The following is an 18184-nucleotide window of genomic DNA, read 5'->3' as shown; positions in this document are numbered from 1 at the left end:
ATGAGTTCTTTAATATAAGCTCCTAAAAAAACAATAAAAATGTCCAGTTTCTTCCTATCATTGAGATAATATATAAAAAGTCTCATAGCTCCATTTCTTACCTTTTTCCATGCATTTAATAGACTCATGTAGCTATTAAAAATAATTTTTTGAAGGAAAGGGGATGCTAAGCAGAGAAAAAGTTTACAATTCTGAATTTAGTATATATAGTTAACTGAAAAAGATGCATGGAAGGTGTACAAAGTAAAGAGAGTCATTTAAATATGGCAGGTTCAGGGGCTTCTGGGTGGCTCAGTCGGTGAAGCTTCTGACTTTGGCTCAGGTCATGATATCATGGTTCATGGGTTTGAGCCCCGCGTCAGGCTCTGTGCTGACAGGTAGCTCAGAGCCTGGAGCCTGTCTTCGGATTCTGTGTCTCCCTCTCTGACCCTCCTCTGCTCATGCACACGCGCTCTCTGTCTCTGTCTGTCTCTCTCTCTCTCTGTCTCTCAAAAGTAAATAAAACATTAAAAAATAATAATAATAAATATGGCAGGTTCAGGATCCCTAGGTTATTTTTTTAGCAAGTGTCATTTACATCGCAATCCTGCGAAATGTTTCGGTAATTCTCATCTTCAGTGACTTCTGTTTGGAGTGTGGGGGGGGATTTTAAAGTTTGATATTTAAAAAAATTACCAACAAATTTTTCAATGTACTTTTTACTCTGTGTCTGTCTGTGTTTCATGATGTGGTAATTTTTTAAATGTCATCTTCTCTTTTCAGAGTGAAATGGTAAAGGAGCTTGATGGCCATGTACTCAAATGTGTGAAAGACCAGAATGGAAACCATGTTGTACAAAAATGTATTGAATGTGTTCAACCACAGTCACTCCAGTTCATCATTGATGCTTTCAAAGGACAAGTAAGATTTATTTTTGTCTTCTAATTAGCAGGGCATTCTTGTCGCATTGGAGTGTTAACACGTTGTTTCCTAACTCCCGAGAGTGTAATACCCAGTACTGTCATACAGAAATAGGAGACCAATCTAAATGCGCAGTGATTTCTGCCTCTTTCATAGAGTGTGTCAATAGATATCTTCATAGTTTTTGAAAATGAAAAATGTGGAAATATCAGTTCAATTGTATTACTTTGTTTTTTGTTTTTTGTGTTTTTAATTTTAATGTTTGTTTTTGAGAGAGAGTACAAGCAGAGGAGGGTCAGAGAGAGAGGGAGACACAGAATTCAAAGCAGGCTCCAGGCTATCAGCACAGAGCCTGATGCGGGGCTCAAACTTGGAAACTGTGATTTCATGACCTGAGCCGAAGTTGGACAGTTAACTGACTGAGCCACCCGGGCACCATCAATTGTATTACTTTGGGATCACAACTGTTAGAATTAGAAACCTAACAATCTTTTCCAAATTTTCGGGGAGAAGTAAAGGAGGGAAGACGACTTAAAAGTGTATAGTAAAACACAGAAAATAAGTATTAATTAGTAACTAATACATATTAATTAACAGCTGTTATCAACATTGGGCATTGCCTTCAGTCTGCAGCCTGTTTTCATTGTCACATGCCCTCCATCTTTTGGTTAACTTCCTTTTGATCAAAATATCTGTTAGCTCCTAAATTGAGCACTTCACTGTCCAGTCCTTGCCAGTAGGATGGTAGTCATATTAAAGGTGACTCCCCACCCTTGTATTTTAAATTAATTACCCTGTCATCAAAAGCCTGTCTGCCTCATAGAACTTTGCAGAAATGTCAGATAAAGTGAATGTATTTTTTCTAATTGTTTTAAGGTGTTTGTGCTTTCAACTCATCCTTATGGCTGCAGAGTAATCCAGCGCATCCTGGAGCATTGCACTGCAGAGCAGACTTTACCTATCTTAGAGGAACTCCACCAACATACAGAGCAGTTGGTACAGGTATAAACTCCTTAATAGCTTTAAATGTTTATGTATTTCTGACAGTGGTTCAGAATAAAGGGAAATGTAATTTATTCCCAAATTATACACTGTAAAAACACAGAGTAATACAGAAGCTTGGTGTATTCTCCTGACTATATACTAATGGACATTTAGACAAACAATTAACATCATTTTAAAGAATAATCATTATTCTTAAGGGATGACTTAAGGAAAGTAATTTTTAAATATCTGTACTTAGGATCAGTATGGCAATTATGTTATTCAGCATGTCCTGGAACATGGTCGACCTGAAGACAAAAGCAAAATTGTTTCTGAAATCAGAGGAAAAGTCTTAGCCCTGAGTCAACACAAATTTGCCAGGTATTGTTAATATTTTTCTAACTCCAAGGGTCAGTTCTTTTAACTCTTTGGCTTTTATTAGTAAACAAATACATGTAGTATATAGTATTTGAATAATCTTTATTTTAGTAGAGGGACAAAGCACATACAGACGGTTTTTTATTCTTGAAGACTCTATATGACAAATTGGTCTGCCCATGTATATTCCATTTTTTTAAGTCGGTATGCAAAAAATGATTGGTCTCTCAACCCTATAAATGCAGATTCATATAGTGCTTGTTAATTAGAGTCTCCGACCTTACTAATGACCTAGTTTCCTCTTTTTTGAATTGTAATTTTAGTTTTAAGAGGTATGTAATTAAGCTGGAGAATATCCAGTAGGGGTTTCTCAAGAATACTAATTCCTTTTTTTTTTTTTTTTAAGTAAAATGTATGAAAATTACAAGGGAATACCATCTTCACTTTTATGTTTTCTGATGTGTTGAGCAAGTTCTTTCAAAAACAAGGATATTTTGCTTTAAAGGAAACAGTAACGATAATTTTTTATGTATGTACTTTAATTTTTAGCAATGTAGTAGAAAAATGTGTTACTCATGCCTCCCGTGCCGAGAGAGCTTTACTGATTGATGAAGTTTGCTGCCAGAATGATGGTGCTCACAGTGCCTTATACACCATGATGAAGGACCAGTATGCCAATTATGTGGTTCAGAAGATGATTGATATGGCTGAACCTGCCCAGAGAAAGATAATCATGCATAAGGTAACATAGCTTATAGCACTTAAAATAGATGATTCAGTTTGTGTGACTTTCAGGCTACAATTTTAACTTCCTAGGTTCTAATTTCCTCATGTATTGTAACTGGAGAAAAAAACTAAAATCAATAGATAACCTTTGACAAATGTAGGTATGGTGTGCCCTTTTATTAAATTCTTAAACTAATCTCAATAAAATCACATTTATTATCTGTTTAACCTGCCTTTAGCATTGCTCATCCCCTTCTTATTCAGATCAATTTTATTTGCCCCATGACACATAGGTTGAACATTGATTTTAAAATCTAATTAGGGGCGCCTGGGTGGCTTAGTCGGTTAAGTGTCCGCTTAGGTCATGATCTCGCGGTTCGTGGGTTCGAGCCCCGCATCGGGCTCTGTGCTGACAGCCAGCACAGAGCCTGGAGCCTATTTCACAGTCTGTGTCTCCCCCTCTCTCTGACCGTCCCCTGCTCATGCTGTCTCTCCCTCTCTCTCTCTCCTAGAAATAAATAAAAATATTTAAAAAATAAATAAATAAAAATAAAATCTAATTAAGTTTTGTCACTAACCTAATGCATTTTTCTAAAGAGGATTTATTTGGGTTTTTTATTTTTTTAAGTAGTTTTCTCTCTCATTCTTCTCCCTAGAATCTAGCAATTCTTTAAAAATTCATCTATTTTCGTAGGAAAACTGTTAAAATGAACACTGGAAGAAGGGTTCTGTGTGGCTTAGTCAGTTGAGCATCTAACTCTTTATTTTGGCTCAGGTGATGATCTCATGGTTCGTGGGATCAAGTCCCGCATTGGGCTCTGTGCTGACAGCATAGAGCCTGCTTGGGATTCTCTCTCCCTCTCCCGGTCCCCTGGTTGCATATATGCTCACTCACTCCAAAGAAACCTTAAAATACTGGAAGAAACACTAAATACTCCATGTTTTTCAAAAATTTTATTCAGGAGACAAATACATAACCTCTTTGGACCTCTTGTCATAGAGAAATAGATCATAAATTTTTGTTTACCTTTTAAAAATTTAATATTTCTGCTTAAAAGTATATACATAGTTCAAAATTGTCAGTCTTCTTTTTAACAATTACATTATTTAACCAGTGTCATATTTATGACATTTAGATTGTTTCAGTTTTTTAACTGTCGTTAGCAGTGTTGTATGTGAACGTCTTTGTGTGATTAACTGTTTTCTAGGATAAATTCCTACAACATGTGGAATTGCGGGGGCAAAGCATATAAACATTTTACATGTTGATAGACACCACCAGGTTGCTTTAAAAGAAACTGTGCATGTTTGCACATCTATCTAAGATATAAGAAGAATGTCTGTTTTGCCATCATCTCATTAATACCAGCTGTTATTTATAAATTTTTTCCAGTCTGGGTGGAAGATAATGATACTCTAATGAATAGTTTCATTTGCATTTTAAAAACTATTAATGGGATTGTGAACAATTTAAAGTTACACATCACACATCTGATTGCTCATTCATGTCTTTTGATCTATTTTCTATTGAATTTATGTCTCAGATTTGAGCTGGAAAATTCTGCCTTCATCAGCTTTTTAAGAACTCAGTAATTCACTAGTGATGCTTCCCTGCTATCTTTGGAGCCCTTTCCACTGTTGGCATATGTAATAGTTCAGAAGTACTGGTTTGTTTATTCGTTGGACACTTAAAAAAAAATTTTTTTTTAATGTTTTATTTCTGAGAGAGAGGGTGGGGGAGGGTCATAGAGAGAGAGATACAGAATCTGAAACAGGCTCCAGGCTCTGAGCTGGCTGTCGGCACAAAGCCTGACACAGGGCTCCAACCCACAAACCGTGAGATCATGACCTGAGCCAGAGTCAGACGTTTAACCAACTGAGCCACCCAGGTGCCCCTCATTGTTCAGTTTTGAGAGTAGAATTGGAGATCTTGAGTAGCATGAATGGCTTTCAGAACAACTTTCTTTAAAGGATTTGAGTATTAAAGTTTCAGTTATTCTAAGTCACCCAGATTTAGGAGTGCTCTTTTAAGAAGAAACCAGAAACCAAAATAACTTAGATTTAATAAGCAGATTATTTGTTTTTCAGATTCGACCTCACATTACTACTTTGCGCAAATACACATATGGGAAGCATATACTGGCAAAGTTGGAAAAATATTATTTGAAAAACAGCCCAGATCTAGGGCCTATTGGAGGACCACCAAATGGAATGTTGTAAAGGAAAAAGAGATAGAAGATGATGTAACCATGTGAAAAGAATGTTTCTTTTGTGAATTATCAAAACACAACTCAACTATGAATCTTCAAATTTTTTTTTAAAGCAAAACTATTTATTGACTTTATTCATCCATTTGTAAATTTTTTAAGGTTCTTGTGTATATTTGGGGGGTGGGGGTGGTGAATTATAAATTATATTCAGCCCTGAGTGGAGACCTATCAGATTGGATTGCTGGCAAAGCACAGAATGCCTGTATATGATGTAACTATCAAAAAAAGCTGTCACATATTTTGTAAATTTTTACCTTGTAAAGTCACAAAAAATAGTTTTTAAAGGAAAAAGTACAGTATTCTTTTAATAAACTGGCTTGCAGTCTGGTAGGTCTACGGACCCCATAGCACAACAGGTTTATAGAGATGTATATAGAAATATAGTCCTTATTTTTTTTTGTCCTTTGTGTGAAGTGTTTTATAACCGATTAACAATCAACTGCATAAATATTAGTATTTTAAAAAGAAAGTTAAGTTGTATTTTGGTAATTCACAAACTATCATGCAAATAAAATCTCGGCAAGTAAGAGAAGAATTTAATGATTTGAGATGAAAGAACTATCATTATTTACAGTGGATATGATTTTAATACAAATACTGCCCTAAAACGTCTCTGGCAATGTACAGAAGTATTGTATATACTCACATATGTAATTGTTGTACGAGGTAGGAAAAAAAAAATCATGGTGACACTTCCATTCAGTTAAGTGCACTAAATGAAAAGTTAAGTCCCATTTTAACTTTTCAGTTTGGTTTGCAATCTGAGAAAGAGTGGAAATTTGTATATTGTTTTGCTTATAGAATTACAAGGACATGTTGAGGAAGTGTTGAGCTTTATTTTGCCTTTTTTAGTAGACTTTGCAAAAGTAGGAACCAGATAGAGGTGAAAAGGGGCCACTGAAAAGTGAAATTTGATAGCTCAACATTTAAGCATGACTACATATTCAGATAGCTTTTTTTGCTTCCTATAAATATATGCATTGTGTGTGTAGTAATAGATGTAAGTTTACACTTTAAAAGCAAATCTTGTTTCAATGTTTATTATAAAAGCCTTATGCTAATTTAGTAGTGATGCTTTCCTTTGTTGTACAGGTGTACATTTGTAAACCTTCATGCTGTAAATGGAATTTGTTTTATCTCTTTGGGAAACATTTGCATTTTAGTGTACATTTATGTCCCTGCCCTCTTTGACCTGGCATATAGTGTTGTATAATGTAAATTTATTTCTCCAAATCGAGAGTGATTTTTTAAAAATTTTTTATCTTTATATGGTTTCAGAAGTATGAACCAGCTTTCTTTTTATTATTGTGGGAAACATTTTCTTTTATAACATAGTTGTTGACTCTGTTAATATGGACATACTAGGATTTGGATCACTTTCAAGAAGTCAGGGTATTGTGCATAATAGAAAGTATTGGACTGAGATATTTGGTTACCATGGAGGCCAATGCTTTTTCCATCTTATTAAATGTGATGTGACTTTTTTCTTTGTACAGAAGAGTACTGTATTTTTGAATAGCCTATTCCCAAGTAAGAGCAAATCTGTATGATAACATTTTTTTCTCTGGACATAGGACATAACAGTAACATGATGTACATTTACAAGCGGCCTTATGTACATTTCCCAACAATCTTTTTAAGGCAAAATTGTGACCATATGTGTATAATTAAAATCGTTTTTAATCCTTTGCCTATGAAAATATTTTGGAAAAAACTTGCTTTGTATATTCAGTTTCTGAAAGATAAAGAAAGTGCTTTGTATTTTGTTGAAGTCAGTATTTTGTATAAAATCATTTATGTTGACCCACTTATGTTTAGTGCTGAAAACTAATGAACCATGCTATCTCTCGATTGAACATGTAAGGGATTTTTTTAGTAGAAGTCTGTAGAAGAAAAGCATTCTTCTGAGCACAATATTGAATATAAAGGTTTTATCACTTAGCTGTTCATATCATGAACCTAAAAATAATGGTGTAAAAGTTTGGGGTGCCAGGAATACTTTTTCATGTTTGACTTTGAGTTATTCTTGTTTTCTAACCCAGCATTCCATGTTGAGTCCATGAAATCCAGCCACGTGTCACTGTCCTCTCTCGTAGCCCTGCTGGTCATCAGCATCTCCCAGTCAACAGTGGCAGTGCTTCCCCCCCCCCCCCCCCCATATGAAGCTGCTGTCTTCCTGTCCTACTTTGTTTTGCCAGCCTCAGAGTGTCTTGGCCCTGTGTTGAACTTCTGCTCCCAGTATCCACTCACTGTCATGAGCTGATCATAATCCAAGTTGTCCTTGTTGGAGACTGACAGTGACTTTCCAGGATTTGCACAGTTGAATTCCTGGCTTTCCTTTGTCCTGCAAATTTAGAAAGTCCTGGGGATAGCTGGGAAGCTGAACCTTCCTCTTGGGGTTTTGATGTTCCCATGTATCCCAGTGTTGACAACCCAATCTTCCCAATACTTCGGGGCCTATTCTCGAAAATATTTGTTGTTATAGATTTTTACACTCTGCCGTTTTGGTGCCCCCCTCTCCAATTCCACCATTTAATAAGTTGGTGTGGAGTTTTGCCAAACTCTGAAAATAACATTTCACAATAAAGAAACTTTAATTGGGCAGAACCACTTAGACTTCACTCTTGAGTGTCTCCTTTTGATATGGATTGTTTCTGGACCAGTTTGTCTAAGTCCTGGCTCTTCTTGGTTCATATGAAATAATGTTATCTTCACTTTGTATATTATGTATAAATTAGAAAATGAAAAATGTGTGAATAACATTGTATGAAATAAACCTGGTCTTGTGTTTTTCTCTAGATAAAATACCCTTCTGTACCTCAATTATAATTCAGATAGCCCATTCAAGTTTACTTTGATTTAAGGAAAAGAAAATATTTTTATCACATGGATGATAATCTGGGGCTACTGATTACTCTGATGGTGTTCCTGTCTTTCAATTAGTATTCAGGATCTCTGATAACATAGAGCAATTACACACTTAATAGGATGAAACTTTTAGCCTGTTTACTTGATAAAATGATACTTCTTCAAGGTTGTTTTGAGGATTAAATTAAACCACTTATCTTTACCTGTAGATGTTTGTTTCCTTTCCACATGAACTTTTAGAAACTGTTGTCTAAAGGAGAAGTACAGTTTGGGTTCAGCCATGGATTTGAAGTTTACCTCATGATTCATAAACCTTGTGAACTTGGGTGTGTTAACTTATCTAAAGCTTAATGCCACATCTATACAATGGGTAAATGATTTTAAGAATTGAGAATATCTTAGATACATAGAATCCAGTTCTCAACTAATACTGATACTGTTTCCATTTACTTTTTCCTTCTATCGCTATTTTTTTAAGCCATAGAGATAACTTGATAGAATAGAAATTGGAGATCTACATAAAACTACATGGGAAACGGAATTTTCATCATACACATGGTGCCAGGTTTAATTTTGTCTTCGTATGGTTCTGTTCTGAGCTGAAAGCAACCTTTCTGGAATTGTTGACCTATCCCACATATTAGTGTTGACATTAAAAGACCTTCGAAGAAATAAATATTAACATCCTCCCACACTAGCTTAGTGACCTAAGAAAAGTGACCTGGAAAAGTAGTTGTTCTATTTGCCCTCTTGACAGCGATTTCCCTGGAAGATTGGGGTTTGGGGGGAGAGGAGCAGAGGAACCCCAGAGGAGCTGTGTTAACAGTCTACCTTATCTGCCTAACTTTAAAGGACCAATTCAACCTAGCTGATGGGATTTGGATGCTCTAGACGGTAAATTCCTCTGTGAAGAGAGTTGAGAAGCATGGAGCATGGTGTCCCCAGGGCTGGCTTCTAGGAGGCTATAGGGCATAAGAGTGTCTCTATTTCTTTGTCCCCAGGGGTGAGTGTAGGCTGTGTGATCTTGGGCAAACTTAACCCTTTAGGCCTCTGTGTTACTATCTGTAAAGTAGGAATACTATCCTGATTGCCCATAGAACCTTGGATCTGAGGAGTGCTGCATGGCTAAGAACCTAAAAGAACTCCAGGACAATTTCTACAGGAAGCTCAGAATTAGGTGGGATGTTTACTGAACGTCATTTCCTCCATCTGTAGGCAATTTCATTTCTTCTAGGTTTCAGTCACAGAACTTTTTATTCCCCCCTAAATATTTACCAGGAACTTAAACCAAATGAAATAGCTCTGTATCCCATTTGGTAGTTGAAGGAAGAAAATGGCTAGGTTGAGATTAATTCAAGTTTTCTTTGGCATCTGAGTTTAATGGTTTAGGGTCTGGACTCTGGAATTAGGTTTCCTAGATTCCATACCTTTAGCTTTACATAATTAGGCAAATGACTTCATCTTTGTTTCCTGATGTGTAGGTAATGGAAGTGAGACCTCCCTCCTAAAACAGAGAATTGTATGAGATGTGTGCTGTGCAGAGGCAGTGGGTGACTCCTAGTGAGTTAATAAAACTTGGGGTGGGGGAAATGTTTAAGAATTTTTAAAGTTTATTTTCAGAGTCCAAGCAGGGAAGAGGTAGAGAGAGGGATAGAATCCCGAAACGGCTCTGCACTGTCAGCGCTGAACCGACTGAGCCACCCATGTGCCCCGATTGATTTAATAGTAGCTTTGCCCGTGATATGTACAGCTGCCAGGATGTTAACAATAAGGCCTTGTCACATCTTTGAGGAGTGAAGTGAAAGATGCAGTGCTCTAGTGAACCTGCCCACAAATTGGGCAGAGCTGTAGAAGTAGTGGGAAACGGGGGAGAGGGCCATGTCAGCAGTGTGAGTTAGTTAGGAGTTCCCCTCACACAGCCAGCTCTCACCTCACTTCAGTCTCACTCCAGGCCTTTCATGGGAAGAAGCCTTGAAAGGATTGGTCACAATACCTGGTGGGTCCATCTTACAGCAGGGGTTAGGAGGAAAGCGTGTGGACCTCCCTGGAGGAAATGGGGGATGTTTGGGAGCCTTCCCTGTCCCCACTTTGAAAGTCCTGTTCTGACCTCCAGGACACATTCAATTGAGTAGAATGAACTAGGTTTCAATCTAGAGAATTAGAAAAGAAGGCCAATACTGTATCTTAAAAATACATCTAGACATAGATCTTAGACATGTTTAAAATAACTGTTCTTGGGGCGCCTGGGTGGCTTAGTCGGTTAAGCGTCCGACTTTCGCTTAGGTCATGATCTCGCGGTTCATGGGTTCGAGCCCCGTGTCGGGCTCTGTGCTGACTGCCAGCTCAGAGCCTGGAGCCTATTTCAGAGTCTGGGTCTCCCTCTCTCTCTGACCCTCCCCTGCTCACGCTGTCTCTCTCTCTCCTAGAAATAAAAAAATATTTAAAAAAAATAAAATAACTGTTCTTAATAACTCCTAGGCTAAAGAACTAATCTAATTTGGAATAAACCATTTGTGCCAACTTCAAAATGAGTAACAATGCTATATATGAAAACTTGGGGGCGGGGAGATTTGGGCCAAAAGCCATTCAGAGAAAAATATTTAGCCAAGAAAGTCTGAAGATAATTTAAGAAGCTAGTAAAGTAACAAAATTACCAAAAAAATGTAGAAAGGACTAATGATCAACTTCATTAAAAAGGAATAGACTTGATTGGTTAAAATATGAGACGTGCTTGGGGTGCCTGGGTGGCACAGTCGGTTAAGCATCAGACTCTTGACCTCAGCTCAGGTTGTGATCTCAGGGTTTGTGAATTCGAGTCCTGCCATCGGCACAGAGCCTGCTTGGAATTCTCTCTCTGACCCTCCCCTACTTGTGCCCTCTCGTGTGCTGTATCAAAGTAAACATTAAAAGGAAAAACCCTTCCAAAAAAGAATAAAGTTGAAGGAAGTTCTCACATTCCCTAATATCAAAACTTAACAGTAACCAGGGGCACCTGGGAGGCTCAGTCGGTTAAGCGTCCAACTTCAGCTCAGGTCTTGATCTTGTGGTCCATGAGTTCGAGCCCTGGGTTGGCTCTGTGCTGACAGCTCAGAGCCTGGGGCCTGCTTCAGATTCTGTGTCTCCCTCTCTCTCTGCCCCTCCCCTGCTCACATTCTTTTTCTCAAAAATAAAGGTTTCAAAAAAAATTTTTTTTAACTACAGTAATCAAAACAGTGTTTGGATGTTAACTACACATTGTGATTGATCATTTTGCAATATATACAAATACTGCATGTTATACACTGCATGTGGTCAAATGATCTTCAACATTGAACGCCAAGACCATGCAATAGAGAAAGGAAATGGTGTTGGGAAAATAGGATATCATCTTGCAAAGGAATGAAGTTGAACCTTTACCTCACACCAAAAGAATAATTGGATTAAAGGCCAAAATGGACTTAAGTCCTAAATGAAAAACCTAAAACTATAAAACTTCTAGGAAAAAAACATGAGAAAAGCTTCATGGCTTTGAGTTTGGCAATGATTTTTTGCATATGACACTAAAAACAAGCAACACAGCCAATATAGATAGTGGGGCTGCATCAAATTAAAAATATCTATGCAGCAAAGGGAATAATCAGAGTAAAGAAAAGCACTCCACAGAATGGGGGAAAAAGTTTGAAAATCACGAATCTGATAAGGGGTTAATATCCAGAACATATAAAGAACTACAACCCAAGAAGAGAAAAACCAACCTGATTTAAAACTCAGTAAAGGAAATGAGTTTCTCCAAAGAAAACGTACAAATGTCCAGCAAGCTAATGAAAAAAGATGCTCAACATTGCTAATCATTAGGTAACCGCAAATCAAAACCACAATGGGATATCACTCCTTATGGCTACTATCAAACAGAAAATAGCAGGTGTTAGGATGCGCATAAACTGGAAGCCTTGTGCCCTGTTGGGAATGTCAAAGGATACAGCTGCTATTGAAAACAGTTTGGCAATTGTGCAAAATATTAAAAATTACCATATGACCCAGCAATCCTTCTTCTGGGTCTATATATTTAAAAGAATTGAAAGTAGGGGTGCCAGAGTGGCTAAGTTGGTTAAGAGTCCAACTTGGGCTCAGGCCATGAGTTCGAGCCCCACATCGGGCTTGCTGTTGTCAGCATAAAACCTGCTTCAGATCCTCTCCCCCCCACCCCCACACCTGACCCTTCCCTCCTCTCAAAAATAAGCATTAAAAAAAAAAAAAGAATTGAAAGTAGGATTGCGAAGAGTTATTTGCATGCCCATGTTCATAGCAGCAGCATTCACAATGACAAAAGGCAGAAACAATCTAAGTGTCTATCAATGGACAGATGAATAAACAAAATGTGTGTACGTACAATGGAATATTGTTCAGCCCTACAAAGGAAGGAGAGAGAGAGCAAGGGAGAGGGGCAGAGGGAAAGAGAAAATCTCAAGCAGTCTCCACACCCATGTGGGGCATGGATCCCACAACCTTGGGATCATGACCTGAGCCAAAATCAAGAGTCCCAGGCTCAACCGATTAAGTCACCCAGGCGCCCCAGGAAAGAGGTTTTGACACAGGCTGCAACATGAATGAACTTGACATTATGATATGTGAAACCACAAAAAGACACACTGTCTGATTCCCCTTATATGAAGTTATCTAATAGAATATGTAGAAACAAAACAATGGTTTCCAGCGACTGGGGGACAAGTAAATGAAGAGTTACTGTTTAATGGGTGTAGAGTTTTAGCTTTGCAGGATGAAAAAGTTCTGGAGATCTGCTGCATAACAATGAGAGAATATACTTACTACTGAACTGTACACCTAAAGATGATCAAGATGGGGGGAAAAAAAGCAAAGAGGGAAAGGAAGAAAAGAAAAAAGAAGAGAGTCAAAGATATATCCTTAGGGGTGCCTGGGTGGCTCAGTCGATTGGGCGTGCAACTTCATAGCTGAACTATGATTTCACAGTTCCCGAGTTTGAGCCCCTCGTCGGGCTCTATGCTGACAGCTCAGAGCCTAGAGCCTGCTTCGGATTCTGTGTCTCCCTCTCTCTGCCCCTCCCCTGCTTGCACTCTCTCTCACAAAGAAAAATAAAGATTAAAAAAAAAAAAAGATGATACACCCTTAAAATACGGGCATGAGCTAAGACCGTTTAAGGGGCAAGTTCTATAAATCTTTAAGGAACATAGAATTCCTAGCTTATATAAAATTTTACAGAGTGTGGAAAACAATGAAAATTTCCCAAGTTATTCTACAAAACTAAACCTTGAAGACAAAATAGAACTATAGTGCACAAAGCTATTACCATGAGCTATATTCATTTATGCAGAACTCCTAGGTCAGATGTAAATCAGTTTCATCCAATGTGATTATATTCATATATCATGAAATTAAAAGGGAGTCTTACCATATGACCCACGCTCCTAGCTATTTACCCAAATAAGTTGAAAACAGGTCCACCCAAAAGATGGGACACAGATGTTTATAGCAGCTTTATTCATAACTGCCCAAATGTCAGAGCAAACAAGATGTCCCTCAGTAGGTGGGGAAACAAACGGATACATTCAGACAATGGAATATTAGTCAGTGATAAAAAGAAATGAGCTATCAAACTGTGAAAGGACATGGAGGAAGCTTAGATGCATATTGTTCCATGAAAGAAGCCAGTTGGAAAAGGCTGCATACGATATGATTCCAACTATATGACTTTCTGGAAAAGGCAAAACTATGGAGACCGTAAGAAAGTAAGAGGTTGCCAAGAGTTTTGGGGGTGGGGTGGGCGAGGAGGAAGGAATCAACAGGTGGAACAGAGGGGATTTTAAAAAATTTTCCCCCAGTGTGGCGCCTAGGGATTTCCAGCTGGCAGCTGTCCAAATTAAGGAAGGTCCTTTCCGGTCTCCACAGAGGTCAGTTTTGATCCTGAAATCATGAGCTGGTATCAGAAGCAATGACAGCAGCAATAGCTGGAAAGTATAGAACACTTACTAGGCGCCAGGCGTCATATATTATCCCATCCCCCCGAAAATCTGTGTGAGGAAGGGCCTAGTCTTCTATGCCTTTTACAGATGACAAAGCTGAGGCTTACAGGGCGTGAATGACTTGCCCAGGGAGGCAGGGCCAGAGGTCAACTGCAGTCTCATGCCACAGCTAACACACCTCAGGACTGTGTAGAGGCTCTTGGAAGTCGGACTCTAGCAGGGTTCAGGAGGCGGTGGATGCGCTAGAAATGTGTACACTTCATGAGTCCTGGCTTTAGCTGGTCCTTGCCATGACGGAATGGGGGTCCAGTGTCACTAACTCTTCTTTTTTTTAATGTTTTTTTAATGTTTTTTATTTATTTCTGAGAGAGAGGGAGAGAGAGAGAAAGAGACAGCATGAGCAGGGGAGGGTCAGAGAAAGAGGGAGACACAGAATCCGAAGACAGGCTCCAGGCTCTGATCTGTCAGCACAGAGCCCGACACGGGGCTCGAACCCACGAACCCTGAGATCATGACCTGAGCCGAAGTCAGACGCTTAACCGACTGAGCCACCCAGGTGCCCCAAGTGTCACTAAATCTTCTGATTCTGCTAGAAAATCCAAAATCTGGATTCCTATGTGTGATTTCCTTATGGAAATCTCTTTTTTTAGAAAAACACTGTGAGGGCAAAACATTCCTGCAGGCCAAATGCAGGCCTGGGAGCTATTTGGTTTGCAATCTCTGATTTGTACAGAGTTTACCTTCTATCTGTGGAGTGAACTTGCCACATGCAGGTGCTACACGCATGTCCCTGCACCCACATCACACCCTGCCTCCTGCAGCTGGGCTGCTGTGAGCTCCTTCCCCTTCAGAGCCCACCCCAGCATCTCCCCTGGGGCCTCGGAATGCCTAACTTCTCCACAGTTCTATTTACCAGGCCTGGTGCCAGGGGAAGTGCTAAGTGCTGTCACAACGATCTGAGTCGCAGGGAAGGGGGGTGTGAAGATGAGTTTCTACCCACCTCTCCCAGACACACCATCACAGCTTCAACATCGCTAACATGCAGGCACCAGGTGTGCGGGGCACCATGCTAAATCCTTCACGGTGCTTCTATCCTTTTACCCTGCCAGCACCTCTCTGAGTAGGTACTTAGCATGTTCCCAATTCATAGAGGAGCAAATTAAAGCACTGAGAGGCTAAGTTACTTGCTCAAGGTCACACAGCTAAGGTGGTGCTAAGAATGCAGAGGAGGAACTGCATCTGGTGGCTGCTGAGACAGTGGGGGTAAGCGAGACAGACGTGGCGTGCAGCTTCCCTGCCCGAACAACATCGGCACGAGCCCCCTGCCAACACGGGGCTGAGTCAGAGGAGGCCCTGCGGCTTCTCAAGATGCCAGGTCATCGGGAGGCGGGGACAGGCTGCTGTGGGCCAGAGAAGAACAGCCCCACCCCAGGAAGTGGCTCAGGATGAATCAGTCTGGCGGCACCTGGGAAAGTGAGACCGGCATTGGCATTCCTGCCTGCCGGAGAGCTTCCTGTCCAAGCCTCCAACAAAGGCTGCCCCAGACCAGAGGTGTAGTGGGCAGCACTGCAGCTCTGGGCATGTTTATCAAATGAATGAACTACAGTCCACCTTCCTAAAAAAAAGAAAAAAAAGCTATCTTGAGAGACAAAGAGTCCTCAGGTCTCCCTAGCATGGTGGGTGGGCAGCATCAGATGATCAACATGGTCCCCCAAGGGGACGGCTTTGGGGAAGGAACTCTGGTTCGGACGTGGAAACTCCACTGATATTTACAGAGAATGTATTATTCTCTTTTTCTCCCGCTGACATCCTAGCAAATATCAGAGGCAACTTCGATGGCAAGCAAAACCATACATCAGAAATGGGCAGGGAGCACAGGGGAAAGGCAGGGTGTGGCGATGGCGACAGAGAAGCAGGATTTAAAGTCCAGTACGCTTGCAAGCCCCCAGGCACCCGATGTGTTAGAGCCGCCTGAGCACAAAGGTGCCACCAGTACAGGCAGTGACACAGTTCTCAATATCCAGGAAAACAACATGTAAGTTACACGGAAGAAACAAACATTTCCCATGGGCCTCTCATTCTTCCTGTGTCACCTTGGACCCCAGCACAGCCCCACTGCTGACTGGGGTGAGGGCTTCTTGCGGAGCCCCTTTGGCATTCCTGCCACCTGCCCAGAGTGGTCCCCCGCGGCGTGAGCAGAGCAGACGACCGCATGGGCTTCAGACTCTGAAAATACTCCATCATGTGAACAACCTACTTCTCCTCAAGACTTCTTTTGGGGACCAAGGTTGTTAGGTGGCTTGAGTCAAATCCAGAATTTAATAGAGTCCAAGACTGGGGAGCTGGTGGGCTTGTATCACTGGCAGCATCTCGGAACTTCCTGGTAACATCTTCGGAACCATTCCCCTCTCCCTCCTCCCTGTGCACAACTGTCCTCCCCACACTCTCTTGGGTTATATGCAGAAGGCCAAACTGACCAGAGTATTATCAGGGTTAGGTTCCCTGGCGAGGGGTGGAATATCCAGGATAACAGTGTCTGAAGCAACGCGGAGGTCCATCATCCGCACGTGTGCATGGGCAGTGAGGGGCTGGTATGCCGCCTCACTGGCCGGGGACCCCACGCTCCTTCTAACCTGGTCTTCTGCTATGTAGGGTCTCTGTTCTCAAGTTCATTTCATGTCCAAGATGACTGCTCCAGCTGTAGATCTGCATCCCAGCCAGTATGAAAGAAAAAAGGAAAGAAGGATCTGTTCCTCCATTTGACACTCCCTGCCTGTATGTACAACCATCTCTGCTCACGTCCCACCAGCCAAACCCTCACCAGGCAGCTACATAGAGCTGTAAGTGATGCTGCAAAAGAGAATCTTTATTTTCGTTGGCCGAAGGGCCAGCTGAAATTTAGGGGTTCTTTTACTGAAAAAGGAGAAGAAAACAAATACAGGAAGCAACGAGTAGTATCTGCCCAGGCAGTCAGCAATAAAAGCCTCGTGCAAAATGTTTCATAATGGTAGGGCCATTCAAAATCAAACGACAATGAAGATATTTTACTTGCAATCAGAGTGGCAAAATATGAAAGGTCCAATAATTGCCAAATCATACAAAGGATATAGAAGAATAGGCACTCTCCTAACTGCTGCTGAGAGTATAAACTGCTACAGACCCTTTTGGAGAGCAATTTGTTTAGAGAAATTAGAGCAATTTCTAAGAAAGCTCAATATTTTTGCACCTTAAACTCAGCTCTATCTACTCTTAGAGAAAGTCTCTGCATGCACTCAAGGAGCAAAATACAAGAATTGATTGCAGCGTCGTGCATAATATTGAAAAACTGGAAATAACCAAACGTCCATGGATAAATAAACTGTGGTATATGCACACTATAAGTGATACTACAGCAATTAAGTTAAGTGCCCCAGAGCCACATGTAACAACATGGACAGAGCTCAAAACATAAATGGAGAAGACTCACCCCACTGAATCTGTAATGTTACATTTATACAAAAATAATAAAAAGAAAAGAAAAAAGATCATGTTAAGATTAGATATGTCTCAGAGTGGTAGTTGCATAGGTCTTTGTTATATTATGATTTTGGGGGGATTGCGACTGAGGTGGGTTTCTTTTTTTGCATTCTTTTTTATTGTAAAATATACGTAATGCAAAATTTACCATTTTAACAATTTTAAGTGTATAACTCAGTGGCATTATATTTGTGTTGTACAGCCGTCACCACCTTCCCTCTCTAGACCTTTTTTCATCTTCCCAAACTAAGGCACCATACCTGGTAAGCAAGGGAGTGTTCCCTCCTCCCTTCAAGCCCAAGCAACGACCACCGTTCTATTTTCTGTCTCTATAAATTTGACCACCTCAGAAACCTCACATAAATGGAATCATGTAGTATTTGTCCTTTTTGACCGACTGGTTTATTTTACTTAGCATAAAGTCTTCAAGGTTCATCAACGTTATAGCATCAATCAGAATTTCCTTCCTTTTCAGGGCCAAATAATATTCCCATTTTATGTATACACCACATTTTGTTCCTCCGCTCATCTGTCAGTGGCTACGAGGGTGGCTTCCACCTTTTA

General features: G+C 40.1%; 1 protein-coding gene across 7 annotated transcripts in view; it reads left to right on the top strand.

Moving 5' to 3' along the window:
• PUM2 (pumilio RNA binding family member 2) overlaps window positions 1–8331 on the top strand; it is a 96994-nt gene extending 88663 nt beyond the window's left edge. For all 7 annotated transcript variants that reach the window (XM_039220187.1, XM_039220191.1, XM_039220190.1 and 4 more), the window contains 5 exons: window positions 763–900; window positions 1777–1902; window positions 2144–2265; window positions 2812–3004; window positions 5077–8331. In XM_039220187.1, coding sequence (XP_039076118.1) covers window positions 763–900; window positions 1777–1902; window positions 2144–2265; window positions 2812–3004; window positions 5077–5208 — 711 coding nt within the window. In that variant the 3' untranslated portion in view covers window positions 5209–8331. The remainder of the gene's footprint in view (window positions 1–762; window positions 901–1776; window positions 1903–2143; window positions 2266–2811; window positions 3005–5076) is intronic.
• The last annotated feature ends 9853 nt before the right edge of the window (window positions 8332–18184 follow it).

This window comes from Hyaena hyaena, unplaced genomic scaffold (genome assembly GCF_003009895.1).
Source record: "Hyaena hyaena isolate Hyena2069 unplaced genomic scaffold, ASM300989v1 scaffold_874, whole genome shotgun sequence".
Classification (NCBI taxonomy): Eukaryota; Metazoa; Chordata; class Mammalia; order Carnivora; family Hyaenidae; genus Hyaena; species Hyaena hyaena.
This window is presented reverse-complemented; position numbering and strand designations above follow the sequence as displayed.